Genomic DNA, 19,889 nt, shown 5'->3' with positions numbered 1-19,889 from the left:
AGGTACTTAACAACGTCTTTGCCTCAGTCTTCACTGGAAGTCTCTCTTCACACATCCCTGGAGTGGATGGACTGCAAGATGGGGATGGGGGAGCAAAGTCCCTCCCGCTGCAAGGGGTGATGAGGTTTGAGACCACCTGAGGAACCTGAATGTGCTCAAGTCTATGGGACCTGAGGAGATGAATCCCAGAGTCCTGAGGGAATTGGCTGATGTAGTTGCCAAGACACTTTTCATGATATTTGAAAAGTCCTGGCAGCCAGGTGAAGTCCCTGGAGACTGGAAAAAGGGAAACATTACACCCGTTTTTAAAAAAGGAAGCAAGGAGGACGCTGGGAACTAGTGACCTGTCAGCCTCCCCGCTGTGCCTGGGAAGATCATGGAACAGATCCTTCTAGAAGCTATGCTAAGGCACATGGGGGACAGAGAGGTGATTCGAGACAGGCAGCACCAAGGCCAAGTCCTGCCTGACCAACCTAGTGGCCTTCTATGATGGAGTAACCACATCAGTGGACAAGGGAAGAGCTACTGCTGTCATCTATATGGACTTCTGTAAGGCCTTGGACATGGTCCCCTACAACATTCCTCTCTCTAAAGTGGAGAGAGATGGGTTTGTTGGGTGGACTGTTGGGTAGATGAGGAATTATTCGGATGGTCGCATGCAGAGGGTAGTGGTCAACAGCTCAAAGTCCACATGGAGGTCAGTGATGAGCAGTGTCCCTCAGGGACCAGTACTCTTTAATAGCTTCATCAATGACATAAGCAGCAGCATCGAGTGCACCCTCATCAGTTTTGCAGAGGACACCAAGCTGAGCGGTGTGGTTGACAAGCCTGAGGGATGGGATGCCATCCAGAGGGACTTGGACACGCTTGAGGAATGGGCCCATGTGAACCTCATGAGGCTCAACAAGGCCAAGTGCAGGGTCCTGCACCTGGGTCAGGGCAACCCCCAGTATTGATACAGGCTGGAGGATGAAGGGATGGAGAGCAGTCCTGCCGAGAAGGACGTGGGGTTACTGGTGGACGGAAAGCTGGACATGAGCCAACAATGTGCGCTTGCAGCCCAAAGGCCAAGCGTATCCTGGGCTGCATCCAAAGCACTGTGGCCAGCAGGTCAAGGGAGGGTATTCTGCCCCTCTGCTCCACTCTAGTGACACCCCAGCTGGAGCACTGTGTCCAACTCTGGAGCCCTCAGCATGGGAAAGGCTTGGAGCTGTTGGAGTGGGTCCAGAGGAGGCCGCAGCAAGGCTCCGACGTCTAGAACAGCTCTGCTGTGAGGACAGGCTGGCAGAGCTGGGGTTGCTCAGCCTGGAGAAGAGAAGGCTCCAGGAGAAATTATTGCAGCCCTTCAGGACTTTAAGCGGGCTTCTAAGAAAGATGGGGACAGACTTTCTAGCAGGGGGTAACGGTTTTAAACTAAAAGAGGGTAGATTTAGACTAGATAGAAGGAAGAAATGTTTTCACAATGAGGTGGTGAAACATGGGAACAGGTGTCCCAGAGAGGTGGTAGATGCCCCATCCCTGAGGACATTCCAGGTCAGGTTGGATGGGGCTCTAAGCAACCTGCTCTAGTTGGAGATGTCCCTGCTTATTGCAGGGGCATTGGACTAGATGACCTGAGAAGGTCCCTTCCAACCCAAAGATTCTATGATTCTGTGATTCCCAGAGCACAAGCAGCTGAGCTTGAGCCATCACTGCATGGTCTTGGCAAAGCCAACAGCTTCCTGGGCTGCATTACGAAAAGCATTGCTGGCCGATGCAGGGAGGTGACCCTTCCCCTCTACTCGACACTGGTGAGGTGACATCTGGAGTGCTGTGTCCGGTGCTCAGCTCCCCAGTGCAATCAAGGAAACTTGTTGACCCATGTACCATCTCCACTGCCAGTGGGCACCAAGAAGAGAGCCTTTAAAACCAGGACTTTTGCTCCCATGGGACCCAGTGGTACCATGAGCTTAACCCGCATCACAAGGAGACCAGACCCTTTAAAAGACCAGTTCCTTAGACATTTTATTGGCAGCACCTTTGGAGGAAGAGCCCAGCCTTCAGGCACTGCAGCTGGGAAATGCCCTTTGATTGAAGAGCTGCTATCGGACAGGCCACACCTGAGACAGTGTTGTGCGAGTGTCAGACACAACTCAATCCAAGGAGCATAAGCCCAGAAACATTTCTACAAGTAGGATTATCACAAGGGAAAAAAAGTAGACTCCTGGCCTAAGAGAAACTCTGGGAAATGTGGAGAGGAGATGGGCTATTGTCAGGGAGACAGCGTCCATTGGGTGAGTTTCCTGAGGGCCTCCTTGAGCTCCTGGTTCCTCATGCTGTAGATGAGGGGGTTCACTGCTGGAGGCACCACCGAGTACAGAACTGCCACCACCAGGTCCAGAGCTGGGGAGGAGATGGAGGGGGGCTTCAGGTAGGCAAAGATGGCAGTGCTGACAAAGAGACAGACCACAGCCAGGTGAGGGAGGCACGTGGAAAAGGCTTTGTGCCGTCCCTGCTCAGAGGGGATCCTCAGCACCGCCCTGAAGATCTGCACGTAGGACACCACAATGAAAACAATACAGACAAATACTAAACAGGCACTGACCAGGAGAAACCCAACTTCCCTGAGGTAGGCATCTGAGCAGGAGAGCTTGAGGATCTGGGGGATTTCACAGAAGAACTGGTCCACAGCATTGCCTTGGCAGAGAGGTAGTGAAAATGTACTGGTCGTGTGCCCCACAGCATGGAGAAACCCACTGCCCCAGGCAGCTGCTGCCATGTGGGCACAAGCTCTGCTGCCCAGGAGGGTCCCGTAGTGCAGGGGTTTGCAGATGGCAATGTAGCGGTCGTAGGCCATGACAGTGAGAAGAAAATACTCAGCTGACATCAAAAAGGCAAACAGAAAGACCTGTGCAGCACACCCTGGGTAGGAGATAGCCCTGGTGTCCCAGAGGGAGTTGGCCATGGCTTTGGGGACAGTGGTGGAGATGCAGCCCAGGTCGAGGAGGGAGAGGTTGAGGAGGAAGAAGTACATGGGGGTGTGGAGGCGGTGGTCGCAGGCTATGGCGGTGATGACGAGGCCGTTGCCCAGGAGGGCAGCCAGGTAGATGCCCAGGAAGAGCCCGAAGTGCAAGAGCTGCAGCTCCCGCGTCTCTGCGAATGCCAGGAGGAGGAACTGGGTCATGGAGCTGCTGTTGGACATTTGCTTCCTCCGGGCATGGGAGCCTGTCCAAGGAGGAAAACACATCACTAAGGACATATTTATCTGAGCAAAATCTGTGCTGTTTCTCACAGAAACCTCCAAGACTGACTGTCCCCTTTCGGGAAGACCTTTGGCCGGTGCCTTTCATGAGATGTGGTTGGTGCTGGCCGAGGATGCCCCAAGGACCAGGACGCTCTGCTGTGGGCTCTGGAGGACTCAGTCCTGCCCTGTGTACGTAGGTCAGGAGGAACACGGGCTGATCTCACATTAAATCCACTTTTCATATCAAAGAACTTTGCAGCTTTGTTGCTCCCAATTCACCTGGTGGCAGAGCAGAGCTGTGGGGATTTTGTTTTGTTTGTTCTGTTCTTGTCCCCCCACACCCGAGGGCAGGAGTGCTTTTAAGGCAGAAATCCTGCTGCGCTCCAAGTGAAACCTTGGCCGGCAAAGGGACTGTCCCTTCGAGCAGCGTGAGGACAGCCGGTCTGTCCGTCAGCCCCGGTCTCAGCTGCCCGGTGCCGGCACCTTTCTGAGCTGGAGGACTATCACACTGCGCTGTTCCCCAAAAGAACCCGGACACTGCTGAGAGCAGAGGAACCCAGTTCCACGTGCAGCTCTCCCAGCCGCTCCGCCCATCTCGTGGTACCTGAGGAGGATCTCAGCTCTCCCCGCCCAGCCACGGACACAGAGGGTCCTTGCAGCTGCCCACATTCCGCCCTCCTGCAGGATTTCCTTGGCCTCAGCCCACGGTGGCTTCTCTCTCGGGCACCTGGGAAACACAGGCTTGCCATGGGCGAGTTGTGCCCTTCTGGAGGGCAGCCTGCAGCCCAGCAGGACCCCCCAGGAAAGAGTCAAGTGTCCCAAAGCTGGGGTGTCGTCAAGGGAGGGTCAGGTCTTTTCCAGCCCCACGCACTGGAGTGCCCAGAGCCCCAAAGTGTGGGAGGGGGGTTGGCTGCTTTTCCTCCATGGAAGAAGCTGCAGGAGAGGACCCAGAGCGCTGGTGTCTCTGCTGAACCCAACTCCTTACCCCCGGTTTCTTGGTGGGGCTGCTGGGAAGGCAACTGATGGCCAAGTGCTTGTGAGGCTGAGGGTGCAGAGCAACGGTGTGAGGGAGGGGAGAGCGGGGGGTTGCTCTGGGGAAGGAGCCGGCACTGCAGGGGATGGCAGGAGGTGCCCGAACCCCCCTCCCACCATGTTTCTGGGATCTCCTCCCTCTCCCGCTCGGACAATGTCTCTGCTGCCGGGCGCTGTCTCTGCTGTCTCTCACCACTTCCCTGTGCCCGAGCCTCCTCCCTGTCAGTGCTCACAGGCAGAGAGCCCCATCCCACCCACGGGGTGCCCGGCTCTGCCCTGCAAACACCTCCTGGAACTGCTCCGGGGGCATCTCTGTCCGTACAGGGGCAAAGGAGCAGCTCACATGACCCCTCAAGAGAACGGGCACCTCCGTGCCTTCTCCAGAGTGGGAAAATAAAGTCCCATCTCCCACTTCCCCCCCAGACAACCAAGAGGACCAGTCTCCAAGCACAGACTCCTTCCCTTTCAGGTAATCCCGACTTTTTCCATCCTCTTGTAGTTTCCTGCGAAATAGCCAGGGAGAGATCCCCCGGGGCGCAGGGACCCCCGCAGAAGGACAGCCCTGGGCAGCCCTGGCCGCACACCCAGCTTTGTGTCCCTGTGGTCCTCCACAGGTCAAGGACACCGTCGTTCCCTGTCCCACTGACGTGCAATGGGGAAGCCCTGCGCAGGAGCACGTCCTCCTCTTCTACACTGGGGAAGCCGTGAGTCCTCCTGCAGATGCGACAGCTGTGGGATGTGCCAGCTCGAGGAGATCCCTCCAGAATCACCAAATTCAATGCCCGGCACGCCCAGACTTACCGTACAGAGGGCTGTGAAGAGCTGTCCCCCACACTCAGCTCTCACCACCCTCCCACCCCAGGCTGCCTTTCTCCTCGCTCCCACTCCTCTCCGCTCCCCTCGCTGCCTGCAGGCAGTGCCCCCAGCCCTGCTGCGCTGGGCAGAGGAGCTGCTCCTGGGCAGAGCTGTCTCTCTGCAGCGCTGCCCGCTTGCCACCAGCTCCCTCCACCCCAGCAGCCTGGCCCAGCTCCGCAGCAGAGGACCAGCCCACGGCAGCACTTTCTCTGCCCGCGCTGGGCTCCCTCCGGGTGTCCCTGGGGCTGCAGGGAACCTGCTGGGAAACAGGCTGAAGCCATCCCTGGGGTGTCCTCCCTCACCTGGGGAGGGACACTTCTCTCCAGCAGAGTCGCTTCCCCTCTCAGACACAGAGTTCGGCATGAGAACTGTCGTTCCATGTCCCGTCCTTAGGCAGGACCAGCAGAACGTGGCAGGGAGGGGTCTCCTGTCCCCTGCCGAGGGAAGGGACTCGGCTGAGACATTCAGCGAATGCCACCCTGGGGGTGAAGCCCTGGGGCTGGAAGAGGACTCGGCTCCCTCTCGTGCAGACCACAGACCCACAGCAGGGGGGATTCCCCTTGCCTCAGTGCACGTGGGCAGGAAACAGGCAGCTGCCCGTCAGCTCCTCGTCTCGGCTCTCGTGCTAATTAATGGTGACTGAGGGTGTTTGGGTGGGAACACCTGGTGACATCTGAGGTGACACCAGAGCTTTTCCAAGATGTGTGTAGGTGACTGCAAGCTCTAATTGAGCAACGCTGAGAGACGGGGCAGCATCTGGGGGGTCATGTTGGAGCCCGGTGGGGAATTCCTTTGGTGGAGGGAAACGAGAGCAGATGTTTACAGTTGGACAACTGAAACCTTCCCTTTTCCTCATGTCCACAGCAGCCTGCAGAGGTACTCAGTTGACCAAATGGAGCTAAGTCCCTGTCCTTTGCTTCTCCATCAGCTGTATTTCCTAGACCTTCATCGACTGTAATGGCCATTGTCTCATGGACATCCCACACTGCTTAACCTAAGTCAGGGCAGCTGCTCAACAGCCAAGCACAGGCCTGGGGTGCTACGTGAGATGCCAGCGCTCCCCGGCACACCTACAGGCTGCTGTCAGGGACCACACAGGGCCTGCAGGAAAACCACTGCTCTTGCGAGGGGATGCCTGACAGACACCCCGGAGAGCGTTGCAGGCAGGTTCGGTTCCTTTATGCAAGCCCAGGTGGCATCTCAGGCAGATTTGGTTTCTGTTGGCCAGCCACTGAATCCCACCACTGGGGTGAGGCAAGGGCTGACTCAAGTTCATTCAGCCAATGCACAGCAGCTCACGAATAGGAAGCCCATCACCCCAGGGTCTCAAATCATTTGGCTACTCCCAAACTCTCTTGGTCTTTGTTCGAAAATCCTTTGCTCAGCCCCTTGATGGTACAATCAAGGAACAGGTGAATGATTTTCACAGTGTTCCTGGATCTCCGCATGTCCAAACGCCCGCACATTTTCAGGAGCACTTTGTCTTCCTGGAGATCAGCTTCACCTCCACCACAGGCCTTCAGATCCTGCAGTCAGGACAAGGAAGTGCAGAAAGGTTTATTTCAGCAAGACAAAGTAGTCCCCAGATGAATGGCCCCAGGTCTTCTTGGGGACTTAATGACCCCGACACTCGCTGGAAGGGGAGCACAGCAGGATGCATACTGTCCCGCTGGTGTCTGGGGTCTCTTGGGACAACTTCTTTGCACGGTGCCAGGAAAACAAAGGGGATGCTGACCTGAATCTGGTCCTTGTCAAAGAGGCAGTGCTGGTCAGGGATGTGAAAACTGGCATCAGCCTTGGCTGCAGTGATAATGAAAGAGTGTGAAAAAAATTTAGCCTCTTCAGGGGACTTTCAGTGGTAGTCCCATGGGCAGCAGCACCCACGGGCAGCAGAGCTCAGTGCAGCTGGGCTTTTCAGAAAGCATCTAAAAGCACGAGAACTGTCCAGACCGATAAGCAGAAAACCAACGAGACATTTCAGGAGACCAACTGGGCTAAAGAAGGAACTCCTCAAGAAACTCCATATTAAAAGGAAAGCAGCCAAGAGCTGGATGCAGGGACTGCAGGAGGAATTTAGAAATAGGGATGGTTTTCGGGAAGCCAAAGCTTCCCGAGTGGGGACCCTTGCAAGAGGTTCAACGGCATCAAGAGGAGCTGTTACTGCATCCATAAAGAGTTAAAGAAAACACCAAAGACCATGTGTGGCCACTGCAGGATTTAGTAAGAGCAGGTGTAGATGGATCGGAGATCCTCTCTGTCCTCTTTGCCTTAGTCTTGTGCAGTAAGGTCTACCAAGCCTTTGCGCCTTGAGGCAGGACTCTGGAGGCATCTCCCCTGCTTACCAAACCTGGTCTCCCCTGAGCGTCTGCCTGCCCTTACTGATATCTCTCCATCCTCGCAGATTGTTCATTGAAGTACCAAGTTTGGGTAATTCAGACTCTTTCCGTGTGGCCTATTGTCCCACAGAACTGACCTTGGAGTGACATTGCTACCTCCTCGTGTCCAATCTCAACCTTCCAAGCTGCAATTTGTGGCATTTCTTCTTTCTCATGCTGTTTCCCAATTTTGAGAAAAGCTCCACCACCTCTGAAACCACCCTCCAAGCCATCTCAGGCTACTCCTATACTGCCCTGAGCCTCTCCACCACTGGGCAGAAGGGCCAAAGAACACCAGGTCTCTGAGCCGCTCTACACAGGGCATCTGCTTAAGGCCCCAACCCTGCCTTGCCAGATATCCTCTGGGCACTCTCCAGCTCATCCCAACTCTGTCAAAATACAGGGGCGAACGCCTGTGGGGGGGTCCCTAGCAGTGCTGTGTCAAGCGGAATAATAACGTCCCTGGTCTGGGTGAACATGCTCATCCTAATGCTGGCCTTGCTCGTGGTGAGCATCAACCACTGGCTCGTATGGTGTCCCTCGTAACTCCAGGCCCTTCTCCTCAGAGTCACGCTCAGCACGTCAGCTCCCAGCTGGCCCTGATGTAGAGGTTTATTATTCCTCCTGAGGCCAGACTGGCCAATTCTCCTTGTAAACTTCAAGAGGTTCCTGTTGGCCCAGTCCCTGAGATTCTCAAGGTCCCTCTGGATGGAAGTTCCATTTGGTCAGTTGTTCATATTTGTGTGCAGGTGGCTCACCATGCTAGTGGTGTGGTCTGAGCAGATAACAGCATGAGGAGCTGCAGGCCTCTACAAGACCCAGGTAGGAATTGCCATGAACACAATCTCCAAAACACCAAAGGAGGCCACAAAGCGCTGCTGCTTCGTTGTGAGGGTGGTGCGACATTGGAACAGGTTGCCCAGAGAAGTTGTGCATGCCCCATCCACAGCGGGGATTTTCCTTGGCAGTAGGACCCGAGGAAATGGAAGGAGGCTGCGTCAGGGGAAGTTCACATTGGCCATTGGGAAAAGGTTCTTCAATGAGAGGCTGGTCAGTCACTGGAACAGGCCCCCCAGAGAAGTGGTCACGGCACCAAGCCTGTCAGAGTTCAAGGAGCGTCTGGATGATGCTCTTAGTCATCTGGTTTAGTTTTAGGTGGTCCTGCCAGGAGCAGGGAGTTGGCACGATCATCCTTATGGGTGCCTTCCAGCCCGAGGTATTCGGTGATTCTGTGACTCGGGTGCTGTTGAAAGGCATTTAAAGGACAATGTCATCACCAGGAACAGCCAACATGGGCTCACAAAGGGAATGTCCTGTTGAACCTATTTGAAATATCCTATGATTTGAGGATTTCTTCCTTCAGATTCCTCTCAGCTTGCCAGCTGCTGCTTTGAGCTTCAGGGAGTTAAAAGCTTTCCTGTCTTTCAACTTTCCTTAGACAGCTCTTTCATTATGTCCATATCTCTCTTCTCGTATGTACCTAAATCATTTCTCAGGAGATTACCCCTTGTAGACAGTTGACCTCCTGAGAGGCAGCTTGTACGTAGCACGTCATTACAGAGTGTATTCCATTGTTTATGAGAACTGATCACGCTTACTCTTCTGCCCTTACACATAGGAGCAATTCCTCCGTGCCTGTGTGCAGCCAGTTCTCTAAGGAGGGCGGGGGGAGATGGTGCCATGGAGCTGTCACATCCAGCTGCAGAGATGAGTGGAGAAGTCTGGTGCAAGGGACGGTGATGTCAGTCCCAGGTGGCCGATGTCAGAAATGGTGAGAGGGGAGCGGTGAGGAGCAAAGGTGTCCATACAGTGTCAGGTCTTAGGGGACTGCTTCTCCCAGCTGTCCCCCCTCCTGAGGGGACACCCTGGGTCAATATCACTGGCAGAATGCTTCTATCACCTCTTCTTCAGACTGAAAAGTAATTGAAAATACCCTTTAAAAGACAAAATAATTTTTACTAGATGCACTTTGAAATCTTCTTCCTTGGCTGCACTATGAAACCTCTCTAATAGCTGCACAAGTCTTGAAGACTTGAAGAAAATTACAGGAAGAGCCATGGCTCGTTAGGGCTTTCTGTGTTTTAATGAGCCCCATGGTGTGTTTGGTGCTGAGCCCATGATCCTCAGGTACTGAGAGAAGAGTGAAGAAAGTGCTCAGGAAGTCAGAAGCTCCACTCAGAGTACCTTGAAGTGTTAATTGGCCCCACTGAGGGCCATTACTGACAACGTCTCCCCAGGGACTCGTTAGAGCAGATAGCTGGAAGCCATGAGGGCAGGTAGGCAAAGGCCCTGTGCAGGTGGCTGTCATGCTGAGGAAAACCTCGGTCTGTTTTATGAAGCAGAAAGGCCAAGCCCTGACCCCCAGGCCCTGGGACCACAGACCTTGTCCCTCAGGCGTGGCTCGGGGCTCTTCCTGGGGGCGGTGGATGTGAGGGTGAGCAGTGCCAAGTGTAGGAGAATTCTATGACCCCTCCTGGTGTCCCCATGCTGGGGAAAAAGTGTCCAGAGCCTCCAAAGAGGGTTTCCTCTGGTAGGCCTCCGTGGTGCAGGCGGTGGCCATGGCCAAGGGGACGAAGCCCTCCGTCTGATGAGCCTTTCAGTCTATGCAGAGCCCTTGGCCACCTCCACCGCAGGCTGTCCTGCACTGTCCCATGCCTGCAGCTCTTTCCCTTCCAGCTGCAGACAACCATCTTGCTTTCCCACCTGGCTCTCAGCCCAGCATTTCTGTACCTTCAGGGATGTCTCTCTGGTCTCACTGGCCATTCCTTGAAACACAAAGCCATGGGCTGAACCAGATGCCCTCTGGGTGCCCTCTTGCACCACAAGGCTGCCCTTTGATTGTGGTTTCTTTTGCCTCACCTCCAGTCTGAACCTTCCAAGCTGCACTTTTTGGAGTTCTCCCCAGAAAAGGACTCACAACTTCTCCTTGTAAAATTTCATGAGGATTCTACTGCCAAATCCGAGAGTTCTCAAGGTCTCCCCCTGGGGTGAAGCTCTGTTTTGAGACCTTTTAGTGTGTTCGTACAGGTGGCCCACCAAATCTGTTGACAGGACGTGCCTCTAACAAGATAGCAGCACCAGGACTTGCAGGACACTACACATAAGGGAAGGAAGCACTGGTTCAATGATATTGCTGACCAAGGTACACATTCCGACGGTGACTCGCTCAGAAGCGCCAAAGGAAGGTACAAAGGAAGCCAAAGTAGGGCCAGGCAGGAAAGGGGAAACAGAGGTGGGCTCTTTGCACAGGAGGGTCCAAGGACAGCCAAGGGGAAGAAATTGTGAGCAGGAAAAGAGGGAAAAAGGAAAGAAAAGGTGAAGTGAAGGAAATTATCAGGGCTGCCCGGGGGGAGCTGCCAAGCAGCCCTGCATCTGAGCAACAATGCCTGCAGTGGGACAAGAAGTTCACAGGTCGTCTGACCCAACTTCTTTGTGGTTGACTTCAGTGGTCACTGGGAACCCGAGTGCTTTGCCTCCCGTCACGAAGGGAAGACCTGTTGTGGACGGATATGCAGAATCCTTCATGCCGAAAGGGACCTCAGGATGTATCTAGGCCATCCTCCTGCTCTCAGCAGGGTCAGCTATGGGGTCAGAGCAGGTTGCTCAGGGACTTATTCATTTAGGGCACAAAAAGCTGCAGGGATGGAGAGGACACGAGCTCTCTGCAAATCTGCTTCAGTGCTTGACTGTCTTGATGGGGCGAAAGTTTCTCCTCCCATGTTTCAGCTGATGCCCATTGGCCCTCCTTCTCCCATCATGCATGACAGTGCAGAACCTGGCTCCATGTTCTTGCTGATACCCAAGAAGGAACGGGAAGGCTGTGATTAGGTCTCCCCAAAGCCTTCTCTTCTCCTGCCTTTGCACCTTTGCAGCAAAGACAGACAACGTCATCCTGGGCTGCCTTCGGAAGAGCGCTGCCAAAGCGTTGGTGGAGGTCCTCTGTCCTGTCTCCCCAGCACTGCTACACTTTTTCTTGCTGACTTGGGTCAGCGTTTTCTGCTATACCAACACACTGGCACTGCAGCCAAAGCGGCCCTCCGCATCTTCCACCAGTCCTGACTTGTCATCTTGCGAAAAACCTATCCAGGAGGGCATTCTCATCATGTCACGTCAGGGATCACCTTCCCCCTTCCCTGTAACTGAGGCCTTCAAGTAGAGGGCCATGGTCTTCAACGTCCCCCTTGATTACCAGGGTCTAAATCTGTGTGCCTTCCTCCAGCTGCCCAGAGGACAACTCGTAACCTTCCCAGTCTTCCTCAGGCACTTCAGCGATCCTGACCAAAAAACCATTGTGCCTCCAGGAGTTAGGGATCCATGTAAGAGTGTTCCTGAGTAAAGCCAGGCCTGAGCTGTGCTGTGCCCTACGTACAGCTTGGCCTGCAGGCTGTGTTCTGCAGATCATATTCCTGGGCTGCAGAAGGAAGTCGATTGCAATGAGCAGTCTGCAGGAAGCTCCCACCTGGTACCCGTAGGCCAACTGCACTGTCCTGACCTTTACCTAAAACTGCCACAACCAATCCACACGGGAGCATCCTCTTCTGGGGGCAGTAGAAATGACGGCACAAATTTCGTCCCTTCTAAGAAAACACTGAACGTGATGACAGGAGCAAAAGGTTCACAGTTTTCTACACATTGAAATACCTTGCTGTGATCAGGAGTTTGCGTTGTGCTTTTAGACAAATCCCTGAGCGTGATTGTCCTGTTTAGGAGACAAGTACTGGAGGAATATTTCATGGGTTTTTTTACTAGCACAAACATGATGACTTTTTGCTTAATATCCTCATGAGAATGTGGCTGTTAATTCACTTTGTGGCATGACTGTTTTATTTCACAAGTGACGTATCTGGAGACATGAGTGTAGAAATACTGTCATTGCTTCTGTTTGGATGCTCTGCAAAGAAAGCTTTCGGGCGCTGTCACCACATCAGTCGGCACCTTCTAACCATTGCTGTTGTGTTCTGGAGAACACAGAACTTTGGTAAAGGCTAGTCCCCAGGGAAAGACTAGTTTAATTTATTCTCGCAGGTCCTTGGGGAAAGGGAGTCCCACAACCAACTTGCCCACCAGCTGCCTCTGCTGGCCTGTCAGAGACGCTGGCAGCTGTGAGCCTCACAGCACATGTCCCAGCCCTGACTCAAGGGCTGACCCCCAGCTGCTTCCGAAAGAAGGGACCTCACCGTCCCTTCCCAGCCACGTTCCTGCCGCTGGCCTCTCAACTCCAGAGACAGAAGTGACCTCACAGCCACATGCCTTCTGCTGTGCCATGAGAGCCTGCGGCACAACTGACCTCACCATCACCCTCCCACCCATCTCCTCCCTGTGGCCTATGAGCTGCTCAGACGCGGGTAACCTCACGTTCCTCTTCCAACGCCGCGGCAGCGCCCTGGGACCTCACGATCCCTGCCCTGCCCCCAAGGGGCCAAACAGCTGGAGTTAGGGCTAGGAGAGGGGACCGAGGTGAGGGGGGTAGAGCATGGGAAGGAGGGCTTTGGGGGGTGGGTGTTCAGCTTAGAATTAGACATTAGAGCTTTCCGTTCTCTGTTGGGGTCAGGCAAAGTTTTCTGTGGTAGTTTTGGTGTTGTGCTGCCTGGTCAGTGTTAGCGAACGGGCTTGCACTGTGGGGTGGGTGTTGTTTAGGGCGGCAGCGAGGGCTCAGGTGAAGGCCAACATTTCAACGCTCGGGGTATGGGCAAAGGATTACGGTGATCAACAGGGTAAGAGTATGGGTAAGGGGTTGTGTGTTTGGACTTTGGTTTAGTGGCTAATACTGAGGTGGGGGATTGGAGTAGTGGATTCGTTCCAGGTTGAGGGGTGGCCTTTAGTGCAATAAAACACTCAGGGGAAGGAAGGGGAAGGGGCAGCACTTGTGCTTCTGGCCTTTGTCTCCCCAAGTAACCCTTAGGCAGGACACAGCCCTGCTTTCCTGGGAATGGCTGAACTCCCGCCTGCCAGGGGGAAGTACTGAATTCATTCCTCGTTTGCTTGGCTTGCACGTGCAGCTTTGCTTTCCTCATTCAACTGTCTTTATTTCAACCCACGAGCTTCTTCACTTTTGCCATTCTTTTGCCCTTCTCTCCCCCATCTTGCTGTTGTGGGGGGCGGGTGAGCAAGGACTGGGTAGGGACTTAGGTGCTGGCTGGGGTTTATCTCCCACTCCTCTTAATCCTTTCCCCATTGGCCATGCTGTTCTTATTTTGTACCTTCCTTTGGTGTTTCTGAGATGGTTGCTGGGGTATTTTCTACCCTGGGCAGCAAATCCATGAAATAAGTGCCCCCTTTCATTTCCTGTAGTGTCGTGCAATTGCTCCATTGCTGTCTTGAGAGAGGCTCAGGCATCTGCCCACATACCGAACCATCTCACCCTGTGCCTTTCGGCACTGCCCACGGAGAAGGGATTCAGCTGAGGCTGAGGGGGAGAATCCCATCTTTGGCACCAGGAATGTCACCGTTATTAATTTCCTGTCTTCCCAAAGGCTGAACAAGTGATGGTGTGGTGGTGCATTCCCCCCTGCCCTTGCTCCTGAAACTCTCATCAAGCATTGGCCTTGGTGCAATGAGGTTGGCAGTTAAGAGTCCCGTGAATTACGTTCAGCATTGTAGGGGTGTCTGTGAGAAACCTGCCGTGACTGTCAATGGAGATCTGGTAAATACAGCTGATGGAGAAGGGCGAGAGACTTAGCTCTCCCGATGGCAATGACTCCAGCTGCTCAGAGGAGTACCTCCACAGGCTGCCCTGGACACATGGAGCAGGAACAGGCTTCATTGTTCTAAGTGTGACCATCTGCTGTCACTTCAGCTGGCCAAATACATGCCCCAGCAGCCTCCAAAATGACGACCCCAGATGCTGCCCTGTCCCTCTGAATTGCTCCATCAGAGCTTACAGTGACCTGCACATGTCTTGGGCCACCTCTGGCACCTCCAGTGTCCCCTGTGGTTTGCATGGGTACAGGAGGTACAGGAGGTTCCTCCCTTTGCCTGTCTGTGTGTCCTGTCTCACGGTGGGACAAGCAGAGGTGATCTTTGACCTGACTCTGTCTCTGAGAGGGGAATGACGCTGCTGGAGAGAAGTGTCCCTCCCCAGGTGAGGGAGGGCACCCCAGGGATGGCTTCAGCCTGTTTCCCAGCAGGTTCCCCTGCAGCCCCAGGGACACCCGGAGGGAGCCCAGCGCGGGCAGAGAAAGTGCTGCCGTGGGCTGGTCCTCTGCTGCGGAGCTGGGCCGGGCTGCTGGGGTGGAGGGAGCTGGTGGCAAGCGGGCAGCGCTGCAGAGAGACAGCTCTGCCCAGGAGCAGCTCCTCTGCCCAGCGCAGCAGGGCTGGGGGCACTGCCTGCAGGCAGCGAGGGGAGCGGAGAGGAGTGGGAGAGAGGAGAAAGGCAGCCTGGGGTGGGAGGAGAGGTGACAGCTCACGGGGGCAGGAATCCTCACAGCCCTTGGACACGGTAAGTCTCTGGCTGCAGGGCAGTGCAGAGGAGTTCCTGGAAGTGTCTCCTGGGCCTGGCACACCCACAGCTGACAGGACCTGTCAGGACGGCTCTCCTGGCTTTTCTCTGGTGCGGAGGAGGAGGAGGAGGACGTGCTGCAGAGCAGGGCTGTGTGCCGGGGCAGGGGCTCTGCCACCCGGCAGGGTCAGGTCTCAGCCTGCCCAGGGAGCTCCCCAGAGCTGTGCAGGGGAAGCGGTGGGTGGCAGGAGCCACCCCCCGCAGGGCAGGGCATGGTCCTTCTGCTGTCGAGAGAGCGCTGCGAGGGTCGGAGAGTCTCACAGCTTCCCTTCTGCTTCATGGCATTTCCAAGGGCACTTCTCGGGAAGACATCAGCTCAGCAGCAGCTTCCCCTTCCCAGCCACATCAGGCGTCCTGCGGTCTGGTCTTCAGCCCTGCACAGGCAGAGACGGCCCTGGGCAGTGCCCTGCCCCGGGAGGTGTTTGCGGGCAGAGGTGAGCACAGGGCAAGCGGGATGGGGTTTGTGAGCACTGACGGGCAGCTGAGCAGGGGACGGGGAGATGCTCCAGGCAGGAAGAGCTCCCAGCAGCAGAGACACGGGCAGGGAGGGAGGGAGCTGCTGCCAGAAATGCTGGGGAGGGGGATGTGGGCACCTCCCTGCCGTCCCTTGGGCGCAGACACATTCCCCTGAGCGACTCCTCCCTGGTCTCCTTTCCCAGCCTAAGCAGAGCCTCTGCCCCCCAGCCTGGGGGTCCCGGCCATGCCCTGCCGCTGCAGCAGCCAGAGCCAGAGAAGGACAAAGCCCCGATTCCCATCGGTTTTGCATGTCCCTCCTCCCTTGGTGTTTCACTGCCATCCCCTCCTGCCTGTTCTGCCCGTGTTCTCAGCCTTGGGTTTGCAGGGTCAGAGCGGGGCACGGGGGTCGGGGTGGCAGGGTCAGCTCCTGTTCAGACACCGACCCTTGGGGCCCTGGTGTACAGATGTGTCTGTGCGAGCAAGTCTCCTCTAGACAACGGTAGAACATTCAGCTCCTTCCCCGGGTGCCTGCTGGGCTGCAGGGTGCCCTCCAGAAGGGCTCAGCTCTCCCACGGTGTCTCTGGGCTACCCGGGATCCCCATGGAGAAGACACCGCGGTGCTAAGGCTGTGGAAGTGCTGCTGGGCAGCTGCACAGCTGATCTCTCCATGTCCCCGTCTGGGAGGGGAGAGATACAATCCTCCTCAGGCAGCTTGAGAAAAGGCGAGGGGTCTGCCCATCTGCTCGTTGAACCTGGATCCCTCTGCTCCCAGCGGTTTCTCGTTAGGGGAACACCCGAGTGTGATCATCCCCCAGCTCCAGGCTGCCAGCACAGCACAGCTGAGCACAGGGCAGACGGGCAGAGCAGCTCTCCTCTCTCTGCACTACGGCACCGTCCCTTTGCCGCTCAGGACCCACAAGATTTCACATGGAGGGCATTGGAAACGTCAGGGATTTCAACCACTCAAAAGCCCTCCTAAATGTGGCAAGAGAAACTAGAACCAAACAGACAGAACCAAATCCCCTCAGCTCTGCTCTGCAGTTGGGCGAATGGAAAATGCCGAGAAGCGGTTTGATATATCACGAGTACGTTTCACTGGAGGTCACCTGCGTCCCTAGTTCCGTCTTGCTGCACAGCAAGAAGGGCTCCTCAGGAGCCCATTGCAGAGCCCGTGCTCCCAATGGCCCCCTCAGGCAGCAAAACCAGGAGCTGCAGTGAGGCAGCGGCAGAGAGGTCTTCCTGAAAAGAGAGAGCCTGAATGTGGGCGTGCAAGGAGACATGGAATAGGTTTTGCTCGGAGAAGTCTGGCCTAACTCAGCACTGCCTTTTCCTGCTCCACAGATAAGCATCCCAAGGGAAAGCAAATGTCCAACAGCAGCTCCATCACTCAGTTCCTCCTCCTGGCATTCGCAGAGACGCGGGAGCTGCAGCTCTTGCACTTCGGGCTCTTCCTGGGCATCTACCTGGCTGCCCTCCTGGGCAACGGCCTCGTCATCACCGCCATAGCCTGCGACCACCGCCTCCACACCCCCATGTACTTCTTCCTGCTCAACCTCTCCCTCCTCGACCTGGGCTGCATCTCCACCACTGTCCCCAAAGCCATGGCCAACTCCCTCTGGGACACCAGGGCCATCTCCTACCCAGGGTGTGCTGCACAGGTCTTTCTGTTTGCCTTTTTGATGTCAGCTGAGTATTTTCTTCTCACTGTCATGGCCTACGACCGCTACATTGCCATCTGCAAACCCCTGCACTACGGGACCCTCCTGGGCAGCAGAGCTTGTGCCCACATGGCAGCAGCTGCCTGGGGCAGTGGGTTTCTCCATGCTGTGGGGCACACGACCAGTACATTTTCACTACCTCTCTGCCAAGGCAATGCTGTGGACCAGTTCTTCTGTGAAATCCCCCAGATCCTCAAGCTCTCCTGCTCAGATGCCTACCTCAGGGAAGTTGGGTTTCTCCTGGTCAGTGCCTGTTTAGTATTTGTCTGTATTGTTTTCATTGTGGTGTCCTACGTGCAGATCTTCAGGGCGGTGCTGAGGATCCCCTCTGAGCAGGGACGGCACAAAGCCTTTTCCACATGCCTCCCTCACCTGGCCGTGGTCTGTCTCTTTGTCAGCACTGCCATCTTTGCCTACCTGAAGCCCCCCTCCATCTCCTCCCCAGCTCTGGACCTGGTGGTGGCAGTTCTGTACTCGGTGCTGCCTCCAGCAGTGAACCCCCTCATCTACAGCATGAGGAACCAGGAGCTCAAGGATGCCCTCCAGGAAACTCACCCAATGGACGCTGTCTCCCTGACAATAGCCCGTCTCCTCTCCACATTTCCCAGAGTTTCTCTTAGGCCAGGAGTCTACTTTTTTTCCCTTGTGATAATCCTACTTGTAGAAATGTTTCTGGGCTTATGCTCCTTGGATTGAGGCGTGATCCAGTTGTGTCTGACCCTCGCACAACACTGTGTCAGGTGTGGCCTGTCCGATAGCAGCTCTTCAATCAAAGGGCATCTCCCAGCTGCAGTGCCTGAAGGCTGGGCTCTTCCTCCAAAGGTGCTGCCAATAAAATGTCTAAGGAACTGGTCTATTAAAGGGTCTGTTCTCCTTGGGGTGCGGGTTAAGCTCACGGTACCACTGGGTCCCATGGGAGCAAAAGTCCTGGTTTTAAAGGCTCTCTTCTTGGTGCCCAGTGGTAGTGGAGATGGCGCACGGGCTGCCAACGACCTCCTCAGGCTGCTCCCCGTATGCCAGGACTGATGGCATATACCAGTCTCTCTCCAAAATGAATTTGGAGGGGTCAGGAGAGGATGGGGACTCACCATGTGCCATGGGCAGGGGGTGAATGAGGACTCAGGAGGTGAAACACCCTCAAGGGCAATGTCCCCAAACATGAAGGACTGACTTGAGGTATCCCCAAAACAAGGACCCTGAGGTTCCAGGGAAGTGAGTGGGGACCCAGCAGGCACAGGGACGGGAGCCTGGAGAGATGCGGGAGCTCTCTGAGGAGGCCCCGGGCCCTCGTGCTGTCCTGGGCAGTGGAGCTAGTGGGGGGCAGAGAAGAGGTGAAATGGCGTGGGGCTTGAGGATAACCTGCAATATGACTGCAGGAGAGCCTGAGAATGAGCGGCCTCTGCTTCCTTGTGTTGTTAGTGCAAGCAGCAGCCCTGGGGTGATGGGGCGGCTGAGACCCCTCTCTGCCCCCCAGGAGCTGCTGTGCCCTTCAGAGGGGCTGGGGCTGTGGGGCAGTGCCCAGAGCTCTGCAGCACCCCGTGGTGGGCAGTGCCGTGGGGCCAGCCCAGGCTGGGCTGCTGGGCTTGGCAGGGCTGGGGAGAGGGCAGGGGTGGTGGGGAGAGCTGGGGAGGGGCCGGGCTGGGAAGTGTTTGGGAGGGGAAAAGACCCGTGCGGAGCTCAGCTGTGTGTGTGCGGGGGGGGCACACAGCAGGGTGCTCACAGGGCAGAGCCAGGCATCCTGGTGAAGGAAGCAAGGCACCAAAGGTGCAGCGGAGAGGGGCCCTGTCTGGGCTGTGATCCCTGGACACCCGGGGGAAGCTGCCCCAGGAGAATTGTCCCAGCCCATCCCACACACCGGCCATTTCCATCTCCGGCCATACGCCCCATCCCTGAGGAGGAACCGGTGCTGCATGCTCACTTGTGTCCACCTCCGGGGCTCAGTGGTACCCCACTTCACTACCAGTGCTAATAAAAAGGAAACCAGTTTCCTGCTGACAGTCATTACACACCAAGTCCCAGAGCTCTCACCACAGCTGGTCCCTCAGCCAAGCCTGTTCTCAGACAGCTCCAGCTGGACCAGGTGCTCATGGCTCTGTCTTGACTAATATTGAATATCTCCATTGATTGAGACTCCAGCGATTGGCCTGGTCCGTGCTCCAGTGTGTGGGTCTGAGGGATTTCTCAAAAGCCCGGCTCTCGCAGCCTCCCCTTGCCCATGATGTGCTCCAGGCCCCAACCATCCTTCCGGCCTCTGCAGGACTCGCTCCAGTCTGTCAGGGTCTTCCTTGTGCTGGGGAGCCCCATCTTCGATACAGCAGTCCTGATGTGGTCCTGGGGTGGGTTAACTATGAGCAGCAGCCAGGTAGCCACCCAGCTGCTTACTCACTCGCCCTGCTCAAAATGACAGGACAAAGGGTGGAAAAAAAAATAAAAAATAGAAAAGTTTATGGATCAAGATAAAGAAAAGAAGACCACTTACCAACTACCGTCTTTGTCATCACTCTACCAATTAGTCAACAAAGAAGTGTTAACTTGGGGAAGAGCAATTTAATTTATTGCAAATTACAAAGAGATTTGGATTCTGAGAAACTGTACCAAAAATACTACAGACCATTCCCCTACCCCACTCCTTTTCCCCACGCTCAAATTACTTCTTCATTCCCAAATCTTCTACCCACCCAAGCCCAAGACAAGCAGGGAGGGATGGTGAATGGGCGTTACAGATGTGAAAT

At 55.5% G+C, this 19,889-nt stretch overlaps 1 protein-coding gene and 1 pseudogene across 2 annotated transcripts; one reads left to right on the top strand and one right to left on the bottom strand.

Annotated features, from left to right (window-relative positions):
- Positions 1 to 2,251: 2,251 nt before the first annotated feature.
- Positions 2,252 to 3,261, bottom strand: LOC309416321 (olfactory receptor 14J1-like; the record flags this gene model as incomplete). The annotated part of the gene is made up of 1 exon (XM_082015885.1): positions 2,252 to 3,261. Exon 1 carries the CDS (start codon positions 3,236 to 3,238, stop codon positions 2,252 to 2,254), a length of 987 nt encoding a protein of 328 aa, XP_081872011.1. The 5' UTR covers positions 3,239 to 3,261.
- A 13,542-nt stretch (positions 3,262 to 16,803) lies between these two features.
- On the top strand, positions 16,804 to 17,734 carry LOC309416320 (olfactory receptor 14J1-like; annotated as a pseudogene). Its single transcript has one exon. The product of its transcript is annotated as an olfactory receptor 14J1-like (transcript).
- The last annotated feature ends 2,155 nt before the right edge of the window (positions 17,735 to 19,889 follow it).

Source organism: Phaethon aethereus (assembly GCF_964289735.1).
Source record: "Phaethon aethereus genome assembly, contig: HAP1_SCAFFOLD_149, whole genome shotgun sequence".
Lineage (NCBI taxonomy): Eukaryota > Metazoa > Chordata > Aves > Phaethontiformes > Phaethontidae > Phaethon > Phaethon aethereus.
This window is presented reverse-complemented; position numbering and strand designations above follow the sequence as displayed.